This window comes from Lissotriton helveticus, chromosome 2_1, assembly GCF_964261635.1.
Source record: "Lissotriton helveticus chromosome 2_1, aLisHel1.1, whole genome shotgun sequence".
NCBI classification, from domain to species: domain Eukaryota; kingdom Metazoa; phylum Chordata; class Amphibia; order Caudata; family Salamandridae; genus Lissotriton; species Lissotriton helveticus.
The window spans coordinates 1,673,381,077-1,673,406,389 of NC_136059.1; the positions used below are offsets into that span (position 1 = coordinate 1,673,381,077).

General features: G+C 43.0%; 1 protein-coding gene across 1 annotated transcript; it reads left to right on the forward strand.

Moving 5' to 3' along the window:
- The first annotated feature begins 1,197 nt into the window (after positions 1–1,197).
- LOC144820303 (radial spoke head protein 6 homolog A-like) lies at positions 1,198–5,644 on the forward strand. Its single transcript, XM_078677883.1, has 2 exons — positions 1,198–1,317; positions 5,021–5,644. The coding sequence occupies exons 1-2, from the start codon at positions 1,198–1,200 to the stop codon at positions 5,642–5,644; spliced, it is 744 nt and encodes a 247-aa protein (XP_078534009.1).
- The last annotated feature ends 19,669 nt before the right edge of the window (positions 5,645–25,313 follow it).

Below are 25,313 nucleotides of genomic sequence, written 5' to 3' on the forward strand. Positions count from 1 at the left end.
TGACGACGCAACTATTGCCCTAATCTTAGGGCTATTTTTGTGTCTCTATTCAAAGACTTTAAAGCATTGATCCTTCAGACCAAGACTGAGTATTTTTCATCCAAAATATTAAACTCAGCTAATAAAGCCAAGGAGATTTTTTCGATAGTGGACGAACTTTCTAAGTTAGACAGAGTTATTTTGAAACCTACTCCTTCTCAATATCTGTGCAATTCACTTAATCATTTCCTTACTGAAACAATTGTTACCATTAAGGCAAGCATTCCTAAACCTGTAGATCATCTCCCTTATTTGCACTGTGACTCAAATACTGCCTCCCTGGATCATTTTTCTCTCATCACCAAATAAACCTTTTTTGGCCTTATCGAGAAAATTGTCTCTTGTTCCCCTCTGAACAGTTGACCCCCTCGCATCCTCCAGGATTTTTTGTTACGCTGCCCAGACTCTCCCCTATCGCTCATTAACAACTCCCTTGCCCAAGGGATTGTTCCAGATTTATTTAAGATGACTGAGGTTGTCCGTGTCCTCAAAAAACCTAGCTTAGACCCGCAGGTTCCCGGCAACTATCGCCCCATTTCCCTATTACCCTACCTGAGCAAGGTCATAGAAGCCCATGTTGCCAACAGCCTCAGCTTGTTTGTAGAACAGACCCACTATCTGGACCCTCATCAAGCAGGATTTAGACCTGAACATTCCACCAAAACTGTTGTCCTGGCAGTCTTGGACGAGCTACGAAAGGGAGCGGACCAGGGTTCCAGCCAGGCACTGGTGCTCCTTGACCTATCGGCTACTTTCGTCACAATCGACCACCAGATTCTGGTCGACCGTGTCAACTGGGCTGGGCTCCAAGGTCTACCACTGAAATGGATTACCTCCTTTCTTAGTAATCGCTATCAATCTGCTTACCTCACTAGCTTCAGGGCAGAACAAACAAAACTGACTTGCGGGGTCCCACAGGGTCCCTCTCTATCGCTTCTGTTCTTCAATCTGTACATTCTCCCCCTGATTCTAGCCCTGTGCAAGAGAAAGGTTGTGGTGTTCAATTACGCTGATGACCTCTAGTTGATCTTTAACATCCATTCATCAACCTCATCTATTACCACTGTTCAATCTATAATGTACTTCATTAGTGATTGGATGAATGGCAATCAACTCAAACTTAATCCAGACAAAACAAAGTTGATTCTTACTGACGGTATGGCTAACCAGTGGAACTCCAGCTTCTGCCCTCTCTCATTAGGGAGCCCCCCTGTCCTGGTCCTGTCAGTAAAAAGCCTGGGAATTATGATCAGCAGTGATTTTACCATTAAGGTTCAGGTCAGTTTGGTGGTTTCAGCATGCTTTTTTCATCTGGGCAGAATCCGGAAAATCAGTAGATTCCTCGCCATCGAAGCCCTGACCCAAGTGGTTCAAGCTTTGGTCATTTCGCGTATTGATTACGCCAACTCCCTCTATGTGGGTATTCCTGCGTACCAAGCACACCGCCTGCAACGGGTTCAGAATCAGGCAGCCAGACTCATTCTTGGACAGCCTAAGCACTCCCACGTGAAACCACTGCTGAAAAGCCTGAATTGGCTACCTATTCCCCAACGCTGCCTGTTCAAGTTGGGCTGCACTATCCACAAAGCCTTCTCAGGACGTAGCCCTGCTTTTATTGCTCTAAACATCCAGCAGTATCTTCCTTCCCGTGATATACGCTCTTCCTATAAGAACTTGCTGGTGTCCCACTCTTTCAAACATAAGAAACACGGTGGCCTCAGATATACGACCTTGGCTCCCCAATTCTGGAACACCCTCCCTCCCTACCTGCACACAACCGATTCCTACACTCAATTTAGGAAATTATTTAAAACCTGGCTCTTCTCCCACACTTATAATTGACACTCACTTTCTGTCGGGTACGGCAACCGCTCCTGCTGATAGCGCCAAGAAACCGTTTGGTGAATGTGCGCTCAAGAAATAAATTTTAACATAACATAACAAACACAAGTGTGCAGGTGGTAAGAAGACTACATGCATAGTGCATAGGAGTTTCAAGCAGTCCATGTCCTAAGGCCTGGCTTGCTGCATGAGTACATGGATACTGACTGAATGATTAGAGTAGTACAAGGAGAGACACTGGGTGAATTTATTATTGGTTCAGTTTTACTTCAATGAATGGATTAGTACATGGTGCTGAAAGGGTCACTAGAGGAGCGCAAAGGCTGTAACAGGGTGTTTGCTGGAGTGTATGGATACTGACTGGGGAATTGTAGGCCTGAAACACAAATGTGAAGGTGGTTAGAACACTATGTGGTCGATTCCGATTTGGGAAAAAAAACGTCCGTGCGATATGTATCAGGAGGCCTCTGCGTACAAATAGTACCCGTCCGTCCGAGTCGCATAGTACGATCCGTATTCCGTGTATCCGTCCGAATCGTCGCGATCCGTACGTATTGCAAGGCTGAAACCGTGAACCGTACGACTCATACACATGCCATACGACCCGACGAGTACGATCCGGACCGGGGTATGAGGACGCGATTCGTACGGTCCACGTCAGGTAAGTGCGAGTCATATGGAAAAGCACACAAACACATACACACCGTACGGTTCATGCCTCCCATGATCGCAGGGGTATGGTGCGTACCCCTGTGACCATGGGGTGTACGCACCGTACCCCATGTACGATGGGTGTACTCATCGTACATGGGGTACGGTGCGTACACCCATCGTACATGTGGTACGGTGCGTACACCCATCATACATGGGGTACGGTGCGTACACCCATCGTACATGGGGTACGGTGCGTACACCCATCGTACATGGGTACGGTGCGCACACCCATCGTACATGGGGTACGGTGCGTACACCCATTGTACATCATACATGGGGTACAGTGCGTACGCCCATCGTACAAGGGGTACGGTGCGTACACCCATCGTACATGGGGTACGGTGCGTACACACATCGTACATGGGTTACGGTGCGTACACCCCATGATCGCAGGGGTATGCACCGTACCCCTGCGATCATGGGGGGTACGCACCGTACCCGGGGGGGGCGTTCCGTACCTGTTTCGGTGCGAACTCTGCTTTTATGACTGTTTTCAGCTCACGTAGAAAAAGGGTTGTACGGTGCGTCCCCGACACGTATCGTACTTGCTGGGTCGTAAAAACCAGCTGCGAACCGTACTGATGTCGCGTACAGCGGGTTCCGAGGGAGAATCGTACGGAGATTAGAGTCATACGGTCTCTGTACGACTCGTACGGAGTACGGCTCCTGGTACGAATCGTACTTCGTTGTACGTATGGGGGACGTTGCAGGGTACGCTTTGTACGGGAAAAACGCTCCGAACGGCTATTCGGAGCGGTTTTTCCCGAATCAGAATCGGCCCCTAAATGTACAGTGCATAGGAGTTTGAAGCAGTTCATGTCCTAAGGCCTGGCTTGCCTCATGAGTTCATGGATACTGACTGAATGATTAGAGTAGTACAAGGAGAGACACTGGGTGAATGCATTATTGGTTCAGTTTTACTTCAGTGAATGGATTAGTACATGGTGCTGAAACGGTCACTATGGGATTGAAAGAGCAGTGACCGAGTGTTTGCTGGAGTGTATGGATACTGACTGGAGAATTGTAGGCCTGAAACACAAATGTGAAGGTGGTTAGAATACTATATGCACAGTGCATAGGAGTTTGGAGTAGTCCATGTCCTAAAGCCTGACTCGCTACATGAGTACATAGATACTGACTGAATGATTAGAGTATTATAAGGAGAGACACTGGATGAATTTATAATTGGTTCAGTTTTATTTCAGTGAATGGATTAGTACATGGTGCTGAAAGGGTCACTATAGGATTGCAAGAGCAGTGACAGGGTGTTTGCTGGAGTGTATGGATACTGATTAGGGAATTATTGACCTGAAACACAAGTGTAAAGGTGGTTAAAGCACTACATGCATAGTGCATAGGAGTTGGAAGCAGTCCATGTCCTAAGGCCTGGCTTGCTGCATGAGTAAAGGGATACTGACTGAATGAATAGATAGAGTAGTATAAGGAGAGACAGTGGGTGAATTCATAATTGGTTGAGTTTTACTTCAGTGAATGGATTAGTACATGGACCTGAAAGGGTCACTATAGAACTGCAAGAGCTGTGACAGGATGTTTGCTGGAGTGTATGGATTTTGACTGGGAATTGTAGGCCTGAAACAGAACTGTGTAGGTGGTAAGAATACTACATGCATAGTGCATAGGAGTTTCAAGCAGTCCATGTCCTAAGGCCTGGCTTGCTGCATGAGTACATGGATACTGACTGAATGATTACAGTACTACAAAGAGAGACACAGGGTGAATTTATAATTGGTTGAGTTTTACTTCAGAGAATGGATTAGTACATGGTACTGAAAGGGTCACTAAAGGAGTGCAAGAGCAGAAACAGTGTGTTACGAGGAGTGTATGGATAATGACTGGGGAATTGTAGGCCTGAAACACCAGTGTGTAGGCCGTTAGAAGACTACATGCATAGTGCATAAGAGTTTGAAAAAGGCCATGTGCTCAGGCCCTAAATCACTGCATGAGTACTTGCATATTGATTGAATGATTAGATTAGTACAAAGACACATGATGTTACAAAATGCTTCTCTCACAATGGTTTCCAAATGCACACAGACTCACAGTGTGATTCTAGACAAGCAACACTATTCATTAGTCTAGAAGACGCAAGATGACTGCACACATTCCACATATTTTAGAACTGCACTTTAGTGTGGAAGCCTGACACATTTTGCAAATACATAAGCAATTAGTGGTTTCTAGTTCTAACAAAACTTGAGACCAGTGTAGGTTTTAAGCAGTTATGTGTCTGTAAAACATGATGTACCCAAATGCTTCTGTCACAATGGTTCCCAAATGTACACGGACTCACAGTGTGATTCTAGACAAGCAACAGTATCCTTTGGTCTTTACCAAAAATCATTTACTAGTCTGGAAGAGGTGAGATGAGTGCACACATTCCACATATTTTAGAACTGCACTTTAGTGTGCAAGCCTGACTCATCGAGACACCTATGAAGAAAATCCTGACTTTGAAGGTATCTCTGCTCCGGAGATGATTGATGGACTTTCTAATTGGGTGCATCATGTGCAGCATATCCTACCACAAGGCCGCTGTGTCTGGATCAACACTGTCCAGAAATCTGAAGAGGAGATTGAAGAAGAGGAGGGCGAGGAAGAAGAGAAAGGGGAAGAGCCTGATGAACCACAGCCAGAAGTGGGACCTCCTCTGCTGACCCCTCTTTCTGAGGATGCAGAGATTATCCACACTCCTCCATGGACGGCAAAACTTTCTACACATATAATTCCTCAATATGCTATAGCGGTTCTTCAATCCAATCAGTGGCCTGGTGCCTTTGCCTTCGCTTCTGGCAAGAGATTTGAGAATGTATACTATGGCTGGGGCCTGAAGTACAGCCCGGACAATTACAGCCCACCCTTGCCACCCCCTACTCAAATGGAGTACCCCAGTGGGCCAGAGATCACAGAATCCACCGACCCCACTGTGGAGGAAGAGCAGGCCTTAAAAGCTGCCCGGGAAGCGGCCCTGGCTGCAGCCGAGGAGCTAGAGAAAATGGAGGAAGAAGAAGAGAATTTGGATGATGACTAGATACTGGAGAGGATAGGGACTTTTTCCATAAGAAATGATCCGTATTATAACTGACAACATCTTTAATTTTAAACGCATCTCGTAAGCACTTTTAAAACATGTATCTTTCTTGAAAGAGCCCTTTAAAATGATTTGTTTATTCTGCAGAGAAAGTTTCCTCTTTGATACCTGATTACAGTTATATTTATCTATCTCTTTACATTTTCCTGGCTGAGACCAAAGTAAGACCGGCTTTTGGTAAACAGTGTGTTTTGCAGACTCTGCATTAAAACCACACCAAGGGTGTTCCTAAATCAGACCATAGCCCTTTTACACTGTGCCTTATCTCTGTTCCTGTTATGGATTATTTTGAAAATAAAATATTAAAATAAAAGAAATAAAAAATAAAATAAAACATTTACTAATCTGGAAGAGGTAAGATGACTGTACACATTCCACATATTTTAGAACTGCACTTTAGTGTGCAAGCCTGACTCATTTTGCAAACACATAAGAAATGACTGGTTTCTAATTCTAACACAACTTGAGAACAGGATAGGTTTTTAAGCAGTTTTATGTCTTCGAAAACATGAAGTATCTAAATGCTTCCGTCACAATAGTTCCCAAATGCACACAGACTCACAGTGTGATTCTAGACAAGCAAGACTACTCCCTGCACTTTACCAAGAAAAACACACTCATCTTATTAAAAACAAAAACACCACATACAACCCCTCACAAATGAATAACCTACCTTTCAAATTGATATGTAAATTAAGAACTATGTCAGTCACACACCAGATTTTCTTATTCAGAATCTCTGTACTGCACTGCTTTTATCAAAACCAAAAAATGGCAAAGTGTTCCTCTCATATACATGTAAATATCAAATCACATTGCTTCCCACATTATTTCAAAAGCTAACACACATTTCTATTGGTTACACATTTCAACACTTTCCAATTGACATAAGTTTGAAACCTACCCCCAATCAGCTTACTGCCTGTTACCATAGCAACAGTTCATGGAACACTCAACTGTACACATTGGTCACAAGTTCAGCACACAATGCCGCTAATCCAAACAGAAAGTGTGCTTGACTTTTCAAAATATCACCTTATCCTATGTAATGTTCCTTTCAAACAGTTTTTGGTAACCAATAAGAAACATGCTTTTAAAAACCAGAAACATACACCCTACTTTTCAGTCTAGAATGTTCTCAAACAGCCAATCATTTATTTTCTTTTTTCAAAACTGCATTTTATCCACCATTTTAGAACAATCCTAGTTTTCAAACTGCCATTTCATTTACAGAGACCTTCTGAGTGCATCCAGACCTCCTTTAAAGATGCTTAGAGTGTGGATTGTGGGACACAGCTATATTTTCTGGAGCCAAAGGTATGAAGGAAACAGAGGCATTGACAAAGACCTAGCTTTGCCAAATGTAGACATTAAATGGATTGGACAGAGAGGATTAAAGTGGCACCAATTGATGCCATTGGTTAAATCCTTTTTACATCTCCAACACCCTGACCTCATAATTGTGCACTGTGGTGGCAATGGCCTAGGCACTTTGACTGGGGTAGGTCTGGAAATGTTTATGAAGGACACCTTTGAAGAATTTATGTCACTTTTCCTCCAAACTGCCTTTGTCTATTCCAACATATGCCAAAGGCAGAAAGGGAACTGGTTCAATCAATTTTGTCCACAGATTGAGAAACCTAGGAAACATGTCAATAATGCTGTTTCTGATTTTCTCTGAAATTATAGGATGGGGTCTATTTACCACAACAAGCTGCGTTTCAATATGGATGGCATCTATAGGAGAGATGGTGTACATTTAACAGATGAGGGTAACAGAGTCCCCCTCATGAACTTTAGACTCTGCATAGGTGCTTACTTGTAGGAACCAACATCTCTCAATAAACACAACAGCTCTTTATAGAGCCACCCAAGATCTAAACACATAAGCTTGATGTATAGCTGAAAAATATTACTTTTTTTTTGTTTGGAGTCGCGCACCCAACACGTTAGGAGTCGTGCACCCAACGCGACAGGATCATGAACCCAACGCGCTGGAGTCACGCACCCTACACGTTAGGAATTGTGCACCCAATGTGTTCACACCAGGGGGCCGCTCTGGGTGCGCAACTCCTAATTTTACTGTGAAATAAAAATAGCACCTATCACTAATTTCTATTCTCGCCGGGGAACCCATCCCCCGGGGCATATATGCAACGTTGGGGACCGTGGGGGGAGCACCAATGCCCCCACGGTCCCAGCCGGCTCCCCGTGTCCTTCGGGAGCCGGCATTGCTTTTCCACACAGGGAGCTGCTAACATGTAGCTCCCCTTGTGGAAAAGCAATATGGTTTGCGTTTTGAAAGAGAGAGCAGGTTTCCCTGCTCTCTCTTTCAAAATCCAAACCAAGTTTGCTATGACAGGGCGGGAGCCTGGGCTCCCACACTGCCATACCAAACAGCAGTGTCCCGGGGGGTGGGCACCCGAGACACTGCAGGAGTTGGCCCTGGGGGTTGATGGTCCCCAGGGCCCTCGAGGGCTCCAGGAGGGGGGCCACATGGCCCCCCTCCCATAATATTAAAAGCCCTGGGGTTGGTGGTCCCTGGGGCTTGGGGGCCTTTGAGTCCCCAACTTTTTTTTAGAAAGCCCCGGGTGGTAGCAGTCCTCGGTGCTGGGGGGCCTTCGAACCCCCAACCCATGTATTTTTCTGGGGGATGGCGGTTGAGCCCCCCAACCATTTATTTTGTAGCATCAGAGGTGGTGGTCCCTGGGGCTGGGGGGCCCTTCTGGCCCCCCCATAAAATGTAATATTTTTTGCCCCGGGATTATACATATATATTACCGAAACGTGTAATGCACTTTTTCCAGTTGTATCTGCCATAATAAAGACAACCTGTAACTGATCCTGTGGTCCGTCTCCTGTGTGAATGCCTCGCTGGTTCGTGCGGATTGGAAGTGGCGCGGAGGAGTTTTCGTGTATGTAACTACGGAAGTGAGCTTGCTTCCGGTTACGGACCCCCTTCCCTGATGTGGCGTCTGTTCTTCAAGCTAATCGAATTTTGGATCCTATGAGGAATTCAACAGATACTGCAGCCGAGTAGATTTTCACGACATTCGACGAAAGCACAAGCCGACGCGGGTCGGAGGACTCCGTTTGTTGTTTGGAGCTGAATCGACGTGGTGAGTCTTAAAATGGCAGAGCGGAGGTCGGGAGGTATTACCGAGTGTGGGATCGTTTTCCAACTAACGCCGCAAGCAAAATATCAGCGGGTCGTTTAAAGATTACTGGTGTATACAGATACAGCTGGTTTAAGTATGTCTGCAGAAGCGTTCCGTGTCAGAGCAGTTGAAGCCGACGAACTGTTTGAACAAATTGCTGCTTCGGGAAGTGCCCCTAAAAAAGCTCCCATTAATATCGTAGCACAGGAAGAGAGCAACATTAAAACTTTATACAAGGACCTCAAAAAGTAAAGGCGGCTCGATATTACTAAGTGGTGGGAGCACTACTCACTAACAAAGTATGCTGAGGCTGGGCGTGTCCCAAGAGGTCTTCGTATTATGCTCGCTCCAAGTTTCGAAAACCCAGGTGCTCAGCTATTAAAAGATTGGGGGCAAAGCAATCTAGCTGCATCGATGAATTTAGTGCACATCCTTATTAAGCATGCAGCTATTGACCGAGCAGAAATCTTAAAGATAATTAAAACAATCCAAGAAGAAATTGATAAAATCACTGAAACCGAGAGCAGTAAAAAGCTAAAAGAATCTATGATGGACAGACTCAAAAAACACAAGAACAGAATTAAAGTTCGAAAAGTCAATAAATTTGCTCAAGATCAGGCGGATTATGCGAATGGACAAATATTTACATTTGCAAGGAAGTATAATGACATCAAACGCCAACAATTCATTGTGAAGAGTAACAAACAGCAAACACAACAAGGTAACGACGCAGAAAAAATGAGTGGGAATAAAGATGACGATATTTCTAGCGTGGATTCTAATATGTCATCAAGTGTTTCTAGTGCCTCCAGTAATGGCTCATTGAGAAATGATCAACCTGGAACCATTTTAAATCTGGAAGAGGAACTAGATTTTTTAGTCGCGGAAAGACTGCGAACATTACGACCGCGACAAAAGAATGCAGCAATAAGCGGAGAAACAAAAAAAGACGAGAGAGAAGAAAGAGACACAAACAAAAATATACAAAAAACAAGAAGAAACAAACATGGCAGAAAAACAAAAAGAAGTAAGAAATGACTCTGTCATAAATTTGTCCAACATAACTCTATCGAAAGCGGAACAGCAACTACTCTCTCTGGGTCTCAACTCTTGTCCTGCACAACCTTTCAAATATGCCGCTACAAGAGTTGATGTTTTTTGTTTTATAAGAAAACTGAAGCTTAAAAAATTCTTTACTCTGCATCATTTAAAAACTAATTCAACCACTCTGACTGCGGCTGATGATCCTATACCATCAGTTTCAGCTGCAGATGTCGAAACCCTACTTGACATACATGGCTTGGATTTGGGAACTGATTCTCAACCCATGGGTCCTGACGTGGAATTAAGTACCCAAAGGAGGCTAAGCAAAATACATATGACACAAAAAGGCGCTGGTGTTACTCCTTTTATAGGCAAATCTAACTTTGTTCCTCTAATGGCAAAAGATGCATTAGATACATTTCATGATTGCATCACTACGGAAATCAAGGCATTGCACAAAAAAACTAATTATTGCAAAAGAAAAGCATTTAACCAACAGCAGGCAAATTACTTTACATTGATGAAAAAGTTGAAATCTAATCCCGACATTGTGGTGAAAACTGCAGACAAAGGCGGAAATATTGTTGCTGTGGCCTAAGTCTCAATATACTACTGAGGCCTATAGACAACTCCATGACACCGATTGTTACATACAATCTAACAATAAGGAATATCTGAAAGCTAATGATACTTTACTCAAACTTTTGTCAAAATGGCGAAGGGAGGGCTTTATCTCTAGAGAAGAGTTTAGATTCATGCACAATGATTTTCCTATCTTGCCAGTATTTTATTTAATACCTAAAATCCACAAAGGTATATCTCCTATCACAGGTAGACCAATAATCTCTGCTATCAACAGTGTAGGAGAAAATGTCGGACAATACATTGACTTCTTCTTACAAGACCATGTCAAGAATTTGCCTAGCTTTGTTCGCGATACCAGTGATTTCCTGCAGAAAATAGATGCAATTGAGTGGCAAGAGGACATGCTTTTAATAACTTTGGACATAGAGTCCTTATACACCAGCATAGCCCACACAAATGGCCTAAAGGCTGCAAACTATTTTTTAGGCCAAAGATCAGTAGAATACTACGAACACATCAAAGTGGTATTGAGTTTAATGGACTGGTGTCTGAACAATAACTATTTTGCATTTGGCAAAGATGTGTGGAGACAGTTGAGGGGTGTTGCGATGGGGGCCTGTTTCTCCCCCAGCTATGCGTGCCTGCACGTAGGCTGGTGGGAGGAACAGGTCCTCAACATTACGCACAAAACTTGGATGAATGAGAAGGTGATCAAATACTTGCGGTATATCGATGATATTTTTATGGTGTGGCAGGGGGACGAAGAAGAAGCAGCCTCTTTCATTAAGGAAATCAATAACAACTCCCTGAATTTAAGATTCACATCACACATTAGTGCATCACAGGTTGAGTTTTTAGATGTCAAAGTTTATATTGATGATTCCTGTAATTTACAAACCACACTGTTTAGAAAACCTACTGCAGGTAACACTACTCTACACGCCTCCAGACTCCACCCCTAGCATACCATAAACAGCATTCCCTTTGGAGAAATTCTGCGTTTAAAAAGAATATGTAGTTCTGGGGTTGAATTTGACAAATGTGTCAGGAAATTGCGAGACCGATTGAAAGATCGAGGGTATTCTTATACCATATTCGATCAGGCTTTGGCTGAAGCCAATACTAGAACTCGTGCAAGTCTCTTCCCAGACCCACAGTCAATTAACAACACTGTAAAACAAAACCAGGCAGCAGACTCTAATACATGTCCAAGATTCATCACGGCCTTTAGTGACCAAGAAAATACTATCAGAAAGATCATTAACAGAAACTGGCCATTTGTCCTCACAGACAATGTGTTAGGATCCATCTTACCACCCAAACCTACAGTAACTTTCCGCAGAGCACGCAACATGGGAGCAATTCTGGACCAACCAAGTCCGGAACTAAAACAGAAACCCAATTGGTTGGCACCGGCAGCCGGATATCGCAAATGCTCCAGTTGTCGTGCCTGCAAGTTCGGGGTGAATAAAACCTACTACTGTACCCCATTCAGTTCGGAATAAATTCCTATTGTAGGCAACCATACCTGCAAAACGGAATTCGCTGTATATGTCCTGACGTGCACCTGTGGTCTCAATTACATTGGGAGTACTAAACAACAGGTGCACGTCAGGATATTACAACATTTGAGAGCCATCTTACACAGCGACCCTTCCTACCCAGTGGCTCGCCACTTTGAACTTAAGCACAATAAAGATATCAATTGCTTGAGGTACTATGTTGTGGGAGCTGTTCCTAAATCTCGTAGAGGTGGTCATAGAGAGCTCAAATTAAGGCAATTGAAGTCAAGCATGATCCTAGAGTATGACAGTAAATGGCCCAACGGGCTCAACAATACCGAGGATCTGCACACGTTCCTATAATACGACTCGTTGTGCAAAAAGAGGTAATGATTCTGTATTCTTGGACATGTCTTCCATGACCCTAGGTAGTCAGGTTCCCTGTTGCCTATGGGGATATGAAATGATAAATACAATATATGTATACACTGACTCTATATGGTTACATATTTCATCTAATTTCCTCTGTCTGGCTAGTCAGGTTCCCTGTTAGCCAGACGTGATATACCTGCCGTTCTTTGTTTCCTTCAACTGGTGTAAATATATTCAATATCCTGGTTTTCTCCTTTTTCATAAAATCATTTTTAACACGTATTTTAGCCACAGGGTGTTTTTAAACAGTCCTTTATGATAAACTCCGTATTGAATAAGAAATGTTTTAACCATGTTTTAATATTTGATAAAATGTGATTTTATCTTAAAGTGTATAAATAGCATGTAGTTAACATTTTTATACAGGTGGTTTTATCATGGACTGTAGCACTTTATTCCCAATTATTGACACATATTAGTAAACTTATTTCTGCACTTTAGACATGGATTGTTTTACACTGTATAATTCACTTTGAAATACACTTTCCCATGTAAGTCCTCTTTATTAATATGTGGTGTTCGCAATTTATAACAAATAGGAATCCTTTGTATATATGTTTGTTTATTCTATCTTTTATCTTCTTGGATTTATCCAGCAATATGTGAAGATAACAAAGTGTTATCCTATTTAGAAAATGTTATTTGATTTCTTTTTTGCGTATTTGCACAGTAAGAACTACAACATTTGAGATGTTGTTTATGTCTATGGTCACATGATTTGATCAGAGGGCTAAGTTGGGTAACCACCAAGCATTATAAAAACAAAAGAGTTACAAACAATCGTTGCATGTGAGCAAGGGCTTGCATAGCCCGAAACGCGTAATGCACTTTTTCCAACTGTATCTGCCATAATAAAGACAACCTGTAACTGATCCTGTGGTCCGTCTCCTGTGTGAACGCCTCGCTGGTCCGTGCGGATTGGAAGTGGCGCGGAGGAGTTTTCGTGTATATATATATATATATATATCTATATATATATTTTCTCACTGGAACATATATGTGTAGCTATATATAGTAAAACTTTGCTTGCCTATATAAATTTAGTTCCACAATATTTTTGTCCTCAATATTCTTGACACAATATTTAGTCCGATGATATTTGTGGTTCTGAAATTCCATTTAGACACCCCCTGTACCCCAAAACCTTAATGCTGTTCTCTACCTTCAACCCCATTCTCCAATTCTTTATTCCTATGCACCAAACCCTTAGCCCTACACCCTTTACATAAACTACGTGTTCCATAGTCTTGACCCCATACCCTGTTCCATTAGACCTATACCCTTAACTCTTATATACCAAACCCTGAAACCAGACATTTTAACTCTTTACTCTTATCCTTACCCATAACCCCTATTCCCTTAGCTCTACAACATTAACTGATAACTGCCAACCCCCTTAACACCTAATACTTTAATGCTTAACCTCTATGTTCCAAACACTTGGTCCTAAAACATATACTTTTAATCCCTGTCCCCATCCCCTTCAGACCTGTACTCTACAACCTTATGTCATGAGAAGGCTAAGATCATGAACACTATGGACACTGGTTCATAAATGGCTGGTCTTGAGAGTCAGAAACCAATTCTTCCAGTTCAGACATAATAGGAAAGCCAATCAAAATTGAATTGGTACCATATCCCAGGTAATTTAAGCAGTTGGGTTGCAGTAACAAGTACCTCACAATCTGATTAGTTGTGTTATTCCTGCTTGCTTAGTTTTACCACCGTTTTGCTACTGTCTAGGCCTTGGTGAAATTATAATTACGCCAGAGTATTCAGGGTTGTTTTGGTAATTTACATTACTGTTTTTATAAAAATTACAGGAAATTACACGATGACACCCATTTGCGTCTTTATGAGTAATTTGGCACAAAATCCTACTGTTGAAGCACTGGAACAGCTAATTTGGTGATCACTAGCAGTTACTGCCTTCTGTTATTCATGGTGGTTGCATTTAGTGCTATTTTCTTGGCATAAACTGCATCCTCAGGTACAAGCACCGGACTCAGGCGGACTGGCTGCCCGTCTCGCTGTCAGACCTACTAAGTGGTATTCAAATATTCACGTCAACACCGACTGCGCAGAGTATTTTCTCATAGTTATTGAGGGACTTCATTCCCATCCTCGGCTATTGTGCCTTACGGATCCTATCATAGCAAGGCTACCGTACTCAGATGGAGCGGCTGCCTGTCTTGCCTCTATTCGACCAATTTGAACGTGCACTTAACAACAACCACACCGACCTCGCGGTACTCTACCCATATTACTGAGGGGCTCTACTCACCTTCTTCTTATCAACCTCATAGTTTTACGTGGCTGTATCCATCAGTTGTTGGCCCACCGGATACCCTATACCTCTTCCTTATTACAGTCTTGATCAATTCCATTGCCACGACCGACTATGATTTAATCAGCCACCTCAGGGCTACTCACATCTTTTGTCTTGATGAAGATCTCAATTCTTTGAGATCGAAAAGCTGTTGACCTTCTTACAACTAAAACTCCTTTAATCCCAAAAATGTGTACGAAGAAGTTTTACCTATGTTGTCAATGCGATGTATGTTGTTATATTTCTTCACCTACCACATCTCTTTGCTTTTTACTTTTTTGTGGGCACTTGATCTATAATCCGCGTGTTATGACAAAGGAATACTGTTAAATAAATGAAACCGACTTCAATATTCACTGGTGTCCCTTCTGACTTTTTTTGCCAGAGTTTAATTGTTGAATATTTTCTTGTGATAATAGACCTCTTTAAGGACCTATTGGCCTTCTATGAACCATTGTCTTTTGCGAAATGCTTGTAAAGTTCAGCATAACCTTGAAAAATGTTGCTGTTATTTCGCTACAGTAAATTGTGCAAGCTATTTCCACCCCTAATATTTTCTGACATCTTTCTGTAATTCTAGTCTTGTCCCCTTGTGTTTCCTCATTGTTGTGACTTTATATGCCTCTGAAGACCAGCATTCAATTTACCTACACCTATGTGTGGTATTCAATGCAACCACTACTTTCAGCATGTCCTGCTGCTCTTTAGGAAGGTTGCTGGGTACTTCCTAGGGTTGTTATCAGCATTCCTATATGGAGGTAAAGGAGGAGGAAAAGGGTTGGACAATTGTTACATACTGGTATACTGTCACCACTGCTATTACTTATCATCAGCCTGTGTTGTTATAGTCAGCCTTGAAGTACCAGAGTGTGTGAGATTCCTTCAAGCCCTTCAAGGGAACGAGTGCAAGACATCTAAAATGCTTGACAGATGTGACATATACCACCAGTATGTTTTTTCTCTGTTCCCAAATCCACATTTCCCGTATTATGAAGTAGGAGGACGGAGATTCCTATTCCTCCACTTACTTGCCTTACTTTGTGGAGAGTGGAGGACTAGCATTGGAATTCCCTCCTTTCACATTAATCTAAATAGGGTTGTGACACCTTAACCCAAAATCCTTAAACTTTTTTACACTGTCCTTCCTTTACTTTGTTCGAGAGCAAAGAGTTTGGAAAGTTTTCCTTTTTTGAAGGATTTATTTTTTTAGAACTAATAACTGATAAGTTCTATTTTTAGAAGTTTTGCTTTTGATATTTTGAGGCAGTAACTTAAAAAAATGGTGCTGAGAAAGATATAGTAAAAATAATGTTCTTCATTTTCTATCAAAATGAAGGGTACCAGACTCTCGGTTGACTTAAAGGTATCACATGATAGTCATTACACAAAGGGTGGTATTTGCAGTGAGTTCACACATGTTTAGTATTGATAAAACACAACCTTAATTAATGCATGAACACTGTTTCCTGTCATTGATGGAAACAAGTGGAAAAATAGTTTCCAGACCAAGTAAGGGCTGGAGGAAACTATAGCAGATATTTATCCCTCCATCATAAACATATCATCTAGCTTAACCCCCAGATCTTTCACAGAGCACTTGGGAAGATGCATCTTCCCAAGACAAAATCTTAAACTTACTACCATTTTGGTATTCACTGAAGGCACTTACTCATTTTGGTATTCACAGAAGGCACTTACTCATTTCGGCATTCACAGAAGTTGTGACTCCTAACTTTAAGACTCCTAAATGGCTTCTATGAATACCGAAAGTCTTAAAGTTAGGATTTTTTTCAGTTTAGGAGTCCTAAAGTTAGGAGTCTTAACTTTGCTACTCCTAAACTGAGAAAAAGCCTAACTTTAAGACTTTCAATATTCACAGAAGGCATTTAGGAGTCCTAAAGTTAGCAGTCCGAACTTTACTTCTCCTAAACGGAGAAAAATCCTAACTTTAAGACTTTCGGTATCCACAGGAGGCATTTAGGAGTCCTAACGTTAGGACTCTTAAAGTTAGGAAAAACCCTAACTTTAAGACTTTCGGTATTCACAGAACGCATTTAGGAGTCCTAAAGTTAGGAGTCCTAACTTTACTACTCCTAAACTGAGAAAAATCCTAACTTTAAGACTTTCGTTATTCACAGAAGGCATTTAGGAGTCCTAACGTTAGGACTCCTAACTTCTGTGAATACCGAAATGAAAAAGTGCCTTCTGTGAATATCAAAATGAGTAGGTGCCTTCTGTATATACCAAAATGGTAGTACGTTTAGGATTTTGTCTTAAGTTAGTTCTGTGAATCAGGCCCATACTCTTCAAAAATGTTTCTCAATATCCAATTTTGAAAATTAGAAGAAGTGTGTGTAAAGATATGCAGAGATCAGAAGACATGGTTGCCAAGTTACCCAGGTTCATTTGTGGCTAGCCATTCTAGTCAAGACTTTTCCTTTGCATTCTGAGACTTATAGTCTTGGTTTTCTGAAGTCTCAAAATGCGAAGACGTGCACTTGAGCAGTAGAAACATGACAGGGTGGAGAAGAGACGGTTCAGAAGTACGTTGACTGTAGAAGATTTGGGTATGCAGAATCAAAGAGATAAATAGTGGAAAAACATATCCAGTTAGGAACAACAAAGTGAAGTTAATTTGCAAATTGCTGAATTTAATCTGAGATGGCACGGAGGGCAAAAAATGGTTGGTTGCAATACTACGCCAGTGTGTTAAAAATCAGACCTCTAGTTGGCAGAACTATGCACCCTGTCCAAGTAGGGACCGCAATTCTAGTCAAGGTAAGCCAGTCACACATTTAAATCAGCCAATAATCACTCTCTGGTAGCTTGGCACAGAGTAGTCAGGCTTAACATAAGGGGCAATGTGTAAAGCAGTTGTGCATATGATAGATAATACAGTAGGACATTGAAAACACCACAAAAAAGATTCCACAAGGAGGTATGAAAATAGTATCCCTTTTTACTCTTCAGAACAAGATAAAAACAATAAGGATTCAATTATAGAATCTCGAGTTAGGAATTCTTCAAGAATGTGCAATGCTGAAAGCGCTGCTGTTCCTTCCGTAGGTTCTTTACAGTTACAGCATGGATCGGGAACAGACTTTTTTCCCAGGGTCAGAGTGAAGCAATGCTTCCAAAGGTACTACAGTTAAAATGCAATGTCAAGTTTGCAGGAGACTGATCTACTAGCTCCGTTAGGGCCGCCTGCAAGAGTGCTGGTGGGCAGCAGGGACCTCATAAGTCCTGCACTGCACAACACTTTTCTCAGGGGATTTCAGATGTGGTGATTGGAGACAGGAAGACACAGGCTGGTCTTTCCTTGATGCATGCGGAGTGTGCTGGGTCGCGCTGGACTGCCTTCGGGCGCTGAATTTTCGCCAAGGTTGATAAACACGATGGTCTGCCCTTGAGCAGGCAAACACAGCGGTTCTTAATTGCTGCACCATACAGATGAGTGTGGATGCCCAAAAGCAGCTGCTGACACTCTGCAAAGGCCCAGGACTGGTTGAAGGTAAGTCAGGCAGAGTCAGAATCAGAATTAGCAGAGCCTAGCAGCAATTGTTTGAGAAAATTACATGTTTGATGGCCCTGAGATTTCTTGGGCAGGGGGCAAGCAAACAAGCCAATGGAGTTACTTAGGTTGTAAAAGGTTGTAGGTAACAGGCCAATTCCTTCTCACGGCCAGGTCAGAGGCAGCAGGCCAACACAGCAGAGCAGGTGGCAAAGTGTCAGTCCCTCCTATAGCCCAGAAGGCAGCAGGACAACACAGCAAAGTAGCTAGCAAAGTGGCAGTCTCTCCTGTAGCATAGCCCCTCTTCTTGGCAGACTCTCCTTAGGACCTCAAAGTGAACTAGTGAGAGGGGTTCATAGACCCAATACTCATACCCAAATGTGTCCATGAGTTGGAGGTGATTACAAAGCAAACCATTTGCAGTTCACAAGTCTCCTTTCAGCCCAGCTCAGTCTTCCAGCCTATCTGCGTGGGGTAAATCAGTGTTGTATGTGAGGCCATGCCACCTCCTATTCAGGTGTGTGTGCAAGCTCCCCCCCTCTTGCCCAGGAAGACCCATCAGTATGCAGATGAATGCAGATGCTGCTGAGTCTCCTGTACTTGTGGCTGTCTAGAGGAAATTAAAAGTGCAGCGGTCACCCCACCTCAGACGAGTATTGGAGACAGGCTGTAAATCACACAAGAAATCTAAGAGCAGAGAAATGTCCACTTTCTGAAAGTGGCATTTCTAGATTAGTAATACCAGATCCAACTTTACCACTTAAGATGATTTGTCATTACCAATCCAATGATATAAAACATAAAGCATCTACTCCTCTGCAATCAGGAATTACATTAAAAAAGGGTATGTAGGTAATTCCCAATGTTACCCTATGAGAGGAGCAGGGCTCACAGAAGTGAAAAGGAACTTGGGTGGTTGTCGCTACTAAGACTTGCAAAACAAGAAAGGTACATGTCCAACCTTTTACTTACACAGCACCCTGCTCTTAGGGCTACCTAGGGCATACCTTATAAGTGACTGATATGTAATAAAAAGAGACTTTAAGGCTTGGCAAGTAGTTGGAATTGCATGGTCAAGGTGGTAGTAAACTGTGTTCCCAAATTAGAATGGCTACTTCTCAGTAGCGGCTTCTGGTGGGAGTGCTGCCGGACGGTGAAGTGAGGCGGGGGAGGGGTAGGGTAGTAGGTAGTAAATACCGGAATACAGATGTATGCAGGTAAGTAGACAATTAAATCAATAAAACAAATTTAGTTGCACGCCATGCATCAAATGCACTGCAGCGCGCGCAACGAAATTCATTTTATTGATTTAATTGTCTACTTACCTGCATTCTTCCGTATTCTGGTGTTTACTACCCCCCACCTTGCCCCTCCCCTGCCCCATGTCACCGCCAAGCAGCACTCCCACCAGGAGCCGCTACTGCTACTTCTGTGGGTGCCACAATCATTGCTACAGGCCTACTAGTAGAATTTGTTTACAGGCCCTTGGTAAATGGTATTCCAATTTACTAGGGACTTATAAATGAACCAAATATACCAATAATGGATAGACCAGTTGTCATCACAATTTAGGTAAGAGCACTTTCACTTTAGCAATGGTCAGCATTGGTAAAGTGCTCTGAGTCCCAAAGCCAGCAAAAACGAAGTCAAAAACAGAGGAGGAGGAAGGCAAAATGTTGGGGGGAAACCCTGCAAAAAGAGCCATTTACAACACAGTGATTAAAATATTTACAAGCATTCCTCCCATCATCTTTTGTGAGCTTGATATTATGCACTAAGTGACTAAGTGACCAATGATATTTCTATGCTCGCTGTGCTGCTGGAACCAAGCTTCAACAGCCTGAAGAGACCCAAGTAGGCTAAAACCTGTCCGTTTCGTTTGGGCTGGACTGTTGCACTTGGCGCAGGAACAAAGTTGAGTTGCATATGCTGGGCCTTATCTGAGGTGACATTGTGGACAAAAAACCAATAGATTGGAATGCTACACCAAGCTGCCAGCGGTTAGAATATTTGCATGCATTCTTCCCATCACTTTTTGTGTGTTTGATGTAGTCATCTGGAACCAAGCTGCACTAAAGTGAAGAGGTCTAACTAACTGGTCTTGGGTTGCTTGTGTTCCAGTTCAGAGAGAACATGGCTTGGTAGTGGTGGGTTGGAGGATTCCCATAGGCTGATTTTAATATGACTGTATATAATCTGAGGTAGCAGTGATTAGACTATTTGCAAGCATTCCTCCCATCACTTTTTGTGTGTTGATTCATCTAGCCACAGCCATTCACAAACCTTTAGTTTACTGTACAACATTATTGTGTTTAACCCCTTCCCTGCGGGCTAATTCCCCTGCTGTGCTGGGGGGCGCGCGCAGCGCTGCGGTGCTCATGATGAGCTTAGCTCGTCATGCAGCACGGTGGCGCTGTGCTCATGACGAGCTGAGCTCGTCATGACTACGCCCATTCCAATGGAACGTCCAGCCCAGCAGGGGATTATCCCCGCGCGGCGCAACGGTCATGACAGCGACCGTGCCTCATGACGAGCTGAGCTCGTCATGCGCATGCAACGGGTTAACATAATTTTCCCACCACAAAAATGATTTGCCAGACACAACCTGGGCTCTTGGGTGAGGATGGCTGATAAAGCTGAGTAGCAGTTTCCATAAATGTTAGTTACCGGGGGAGGGGGGGGCGATTCCTAAAACCTTTAGTCAGGGAAGGGATGGACGCTGTATAAAAAGGTTCGAAGATCTCTTATGTAGGCTTTCTTTCCTCTTCAAAAACCTTGTATAGAAAATAAAAAGGTTGGTTGAGGAGAATGTGCACTGAAGCTACTGAGTTGGATCCTTACCGTTTGTAAGCATTGAACAACGGCAGGCGCATCTGTAAGGGAACCACACCACAGCAGTTCAGAGTCTGAAAAGTAAAAATGTTTAATTAAATTTGATAGAATGCGCTAATGGTAGACCTGGGATTTGGAAGAATTTACGAAGACTGCAGTAAGGAGCAGCTCGTTGATCAGAACTCATTGATTCCCAGGATGTTCTCATTATGTTCATTATTAGCACGGCATTGATTTTCTTTTAAACTAACTGCACACACTGCAGCAAGCCTTGTTAGAAAGTTTAATGCCACATTCCCTGAAATCAATGGTGCTATTATGTTAATGTGTAGACTATTCGAATTATATGAGATGCCATAACAAATTCCCTGGCACATGCCATCTAATATATTCTATATAGAGCAGGGGTGGCCCTGTTTGAGGGGTGTGTGTCCAACGAGCCACTGCTAGATTAAATTATTGCACTTGCAATAGTTTATTGAAGCATTGTTCATGCACATATGACTTTAGTGTTTACATAAACTCTGACGTGTGCAGGTCTGCCCTCTCCAATAGGCTACTGATGACTGGAGGGGGCTGGGAGATGACCCAGCTAGAAAGTGTTATTTAGAAACACAGCACTCTCTAGATTGATACATGGATTGTGCATGTGAGGGGCGTGGCTCAACTACCACAGGCACAATCCTATTGATTTTGCGGACATACTGCACATGTCTCAGGCAGCACAGCGTATCTGCTATAATGGGACTGTCGGGGCACACATCAGTGCACCCCTGAGGACAAAAAGAAGCCACACAGAGCAGCAGGGGTAGGAGCCCCAGAAATGTGCCAGCTTCTGATAGGACTGTGCCTCTAGTTTTATCAAGAAGTTGAGAGAGGGCTTGAGGTGGGTCTTCCTCTGCAACCTGGCCCTGCTGCTCTGCCTGGTTACTCGTTATGAAGCATGGCTTGCTGGTTCCTATGTCCAGCACCAGATTCCTGAACTGCTGTTGCCATGGAGCCTCTGAGTTGCAAGCAAAGGAAGGAAGAATAGTAATCAATGTTGTTTCTTTGTGCATGTGTAAGTGAAAGTGTGCTTGTGAGTGATTGAGAGAGAATGAGATTGAGTGAGCGTGAGTGTTCCTTTGATGTGCTTAAGAGTGTCAATGAGAATGAAAGAGTGAGGATCAATGAGTGAGTGAGTATGAATAAGAGAAAGCGAGGGAGTAAACAAATTAGAGTGAGTTAGAAAGAGCGAGTGAGAAAAAGATTGAGAGAGGGAGTGGACGTTATATGTGGATGTCTCTATCAATGCTGCAACAGGTATAGTTGCACTGGGGTACAGAGGGGCCGATGCAACTGCTACACTTATAAAGCAGAACACCTGTCCCTCCGGAGTACAAATAGAGACCCTCTGCACCAGTCGTAGTGAGTTATGGTCAGTCATTGTGAAGTGTGTGTAAGTGTGTTTGTGAGTGAGAAACAGCGTGACTGTATGGTACAGTTGTGTGTGCAAAAACCCAAGGCAAATTTTGAAAACAATGAGGTGAACCCATGGCAGGTATTAGACCTCACCACTTTCAGGGATCACCAGCCGCCACTGATACAGAGAGTCCTTGCTTTTCATTTGTCGTGGATCCAAAGCTTCTTCAAAGCTGAAAGTTATGCTCATGTCTTTTTATAATTCATAAAATGTGCAATAGCAAATTGCTAGGATCGCATAGTTCTACCATGGGAAGCAACTGCCTCACTGCGACAAATAAACCTTAATTCTTAATGTTTATTCAAGCTGCGGTTTTGCATTGCCTTCCTAGCATGGGTCTTTTGAGGAAATAGGTGCAGAGCGTAGTATAACGTACATGATCTCAAAGAAAATCGGTTTATTAGAAAAGTTAATCGCCTGCCTGCTGAAACCTTAAGACAACCATAAGCATATTCCACCTATTATGGGCTTAAACATTTGGGAGGATTAAAAATGAGGAAACAAATGCCCACCTTTTTAAAATGGATAGAGATAATAAAATAGTTTCAGAAAACGGTGTTAAGCCCTATAACTGTATAGTAATGATAATAATACATTGATTATTATTATTGCAGCAATAATAGACTTCATATTATTAATAATAACAATAAGAAGAAGGCGTGCTTCCACGCTGATGATGAATATTAATATTGTTGGCAGTACTAATAATAATATACCTTTTTTGCTGTAACGCTTAATACCTCAGTGTTTGCCATTTCAAAGTGCTATAAGTAATAGGTTTTACTATTGAAGTATCCACTGCCAGTCAATGTAGTGCCTTCAGAAGAATGCAAGCCTCAGTTGGCCCAGCCAGTGCTCGAACGTGTGACCTACTTTTGTAGACTTTTGATGAATGGGCACTCCTCTCTAGTGAAGAATGCTAAAGCGTTAAACTGGCTATCTTTTACTGCAAAAATAATATGCTGGGGAACAGCTAGGTGGTTAAGGGATGAAAAGGCCACACTTTTGATATGAGATGTGCCTGAGCTCCCATAATACTGATCAGAAGTAGCCACACAGGTAAACAAGTTTCACTAACCCTTGCTTCAGAAGCAAAGAAGCCCAGAGGAAATGCGTAAGGTCTTGTATTTCAGAACTCAATCAAACAACAATATAATTGGATGAAACAACAAATTAAAATGTGCAAGACAGGTTTCAGTAAATTAAGAAATGTGTACTACAAAAATGGAGAAATAAGGTGTTCAAAGAAGAGGGGGGGGGATACCCAGCCTATCGACAGAATACTTACACTAACAATAGCCTAGTAAGGCTTTTTAAATTGGTATTGCTCTTGTTTCACTGTGCTGTTTCTCTCCAGCACTGCTGCGTGTTTCAGGGTGCAGGAGTCATTCTTTTAACGGGGCACTCTTTCTGGGGCATATCTTTTTAAACAAAAGGAAACAAACTCAGAGGCCTATTATGATGGCGGACGGACCTGCGTCCGTCCGCCACCCCGCAGGTGGAGGGACCGTCTGCAGGGGCAGCGGCGGTCCCTCCGTCGGAATTAGGATGTGACCGCCACCCTGGCGGTCACATCCCGTATATTTAACATTGCGGCGGGTGCTGCTTGAAGCAGCACCCGCCGCAAGGTTAAATATGCATGCTTTGCATGTGCATGCACAAAGCGGCAGGCACCGTGCGGTGCCTGCCGCTTTGTGCATGCACATGCAGGGGGGTACCATAGGTACCCCCCATGTGCACCCCCACCCCCCTTCACCTGGGGGCCCACAACGGGCCCCCAAAGACCATAGGCACGGGACCGCAGGCTTCATAATATGGCTGGCGGTGTCTCGTAGACACCGCCACCATATGTATGCACTATTTCTGCCGGTCACGAAGGCGACCGGCGGAAAAGGGGCAGACGGTCTTGCCATCCACCGCAGACTCCCCAGCCATCCTAATGTGGCAGGGGGTCTTTTCAGTCACCGCAGCGGTGAATCCGCATCCTCCGGGCCGGCAGTGGCTTCTGCCGGCCCAGAGGATGAGGATTCACCGCAACCATTCTGCATGTGTCGGAGAATACATACTGACCCAGTTCTTACAAATTTCTCTTCTGGCTAATAAAATGGCAAAAAATAGAAATTCCCGTTCTAATCCCTTGATGTTTCGGTCTAGGCCAAAGATGATTAAAGACCATGACAGGGTGATATGAATTTTGATAATTGATTCGAGTGATACTTTAATTTCATTCCAATAAGCAGTAATACTCGGACACTCCCAAAACATGTGTATATCTGAGGCAGCTGGGAGGGAGCATTTGCTACAACATTTCCCAGGATGGAATTTTGAAAGTTTCTTAGGGGAGTAGTATGCCCGGTGTGAATCTAACCAACCAGTATACCCTGATCCTGATCAAGCCAATGATGACTATCATCAATGGATAAGCGAGTCCATAAGCATCATAGCTCCTACCAAACGTGCAAATAAAAACCGAACAGGACCATCTGAACCATGGTTCAATGAAGAGCTCAGACTGCCAAAACAATCTTCCAGAAGAACAGAGAGGAAGTGGCAGCAACATTACAGTGCTGAGGACAAGATTCTAATAAGGCAGAACTATTCCTTTATAAAAAAAAACTGCTGATCAATACCAACTATTTTATAAATAAAATCAACTCAGCATTGAACACTCCCAAAGAGTTATTTTCTACAGTGTTCAAGTTTAGCAATATCCCACCAGCCAGGAATCATAATGCAGATGCCACCTTCTGTAAC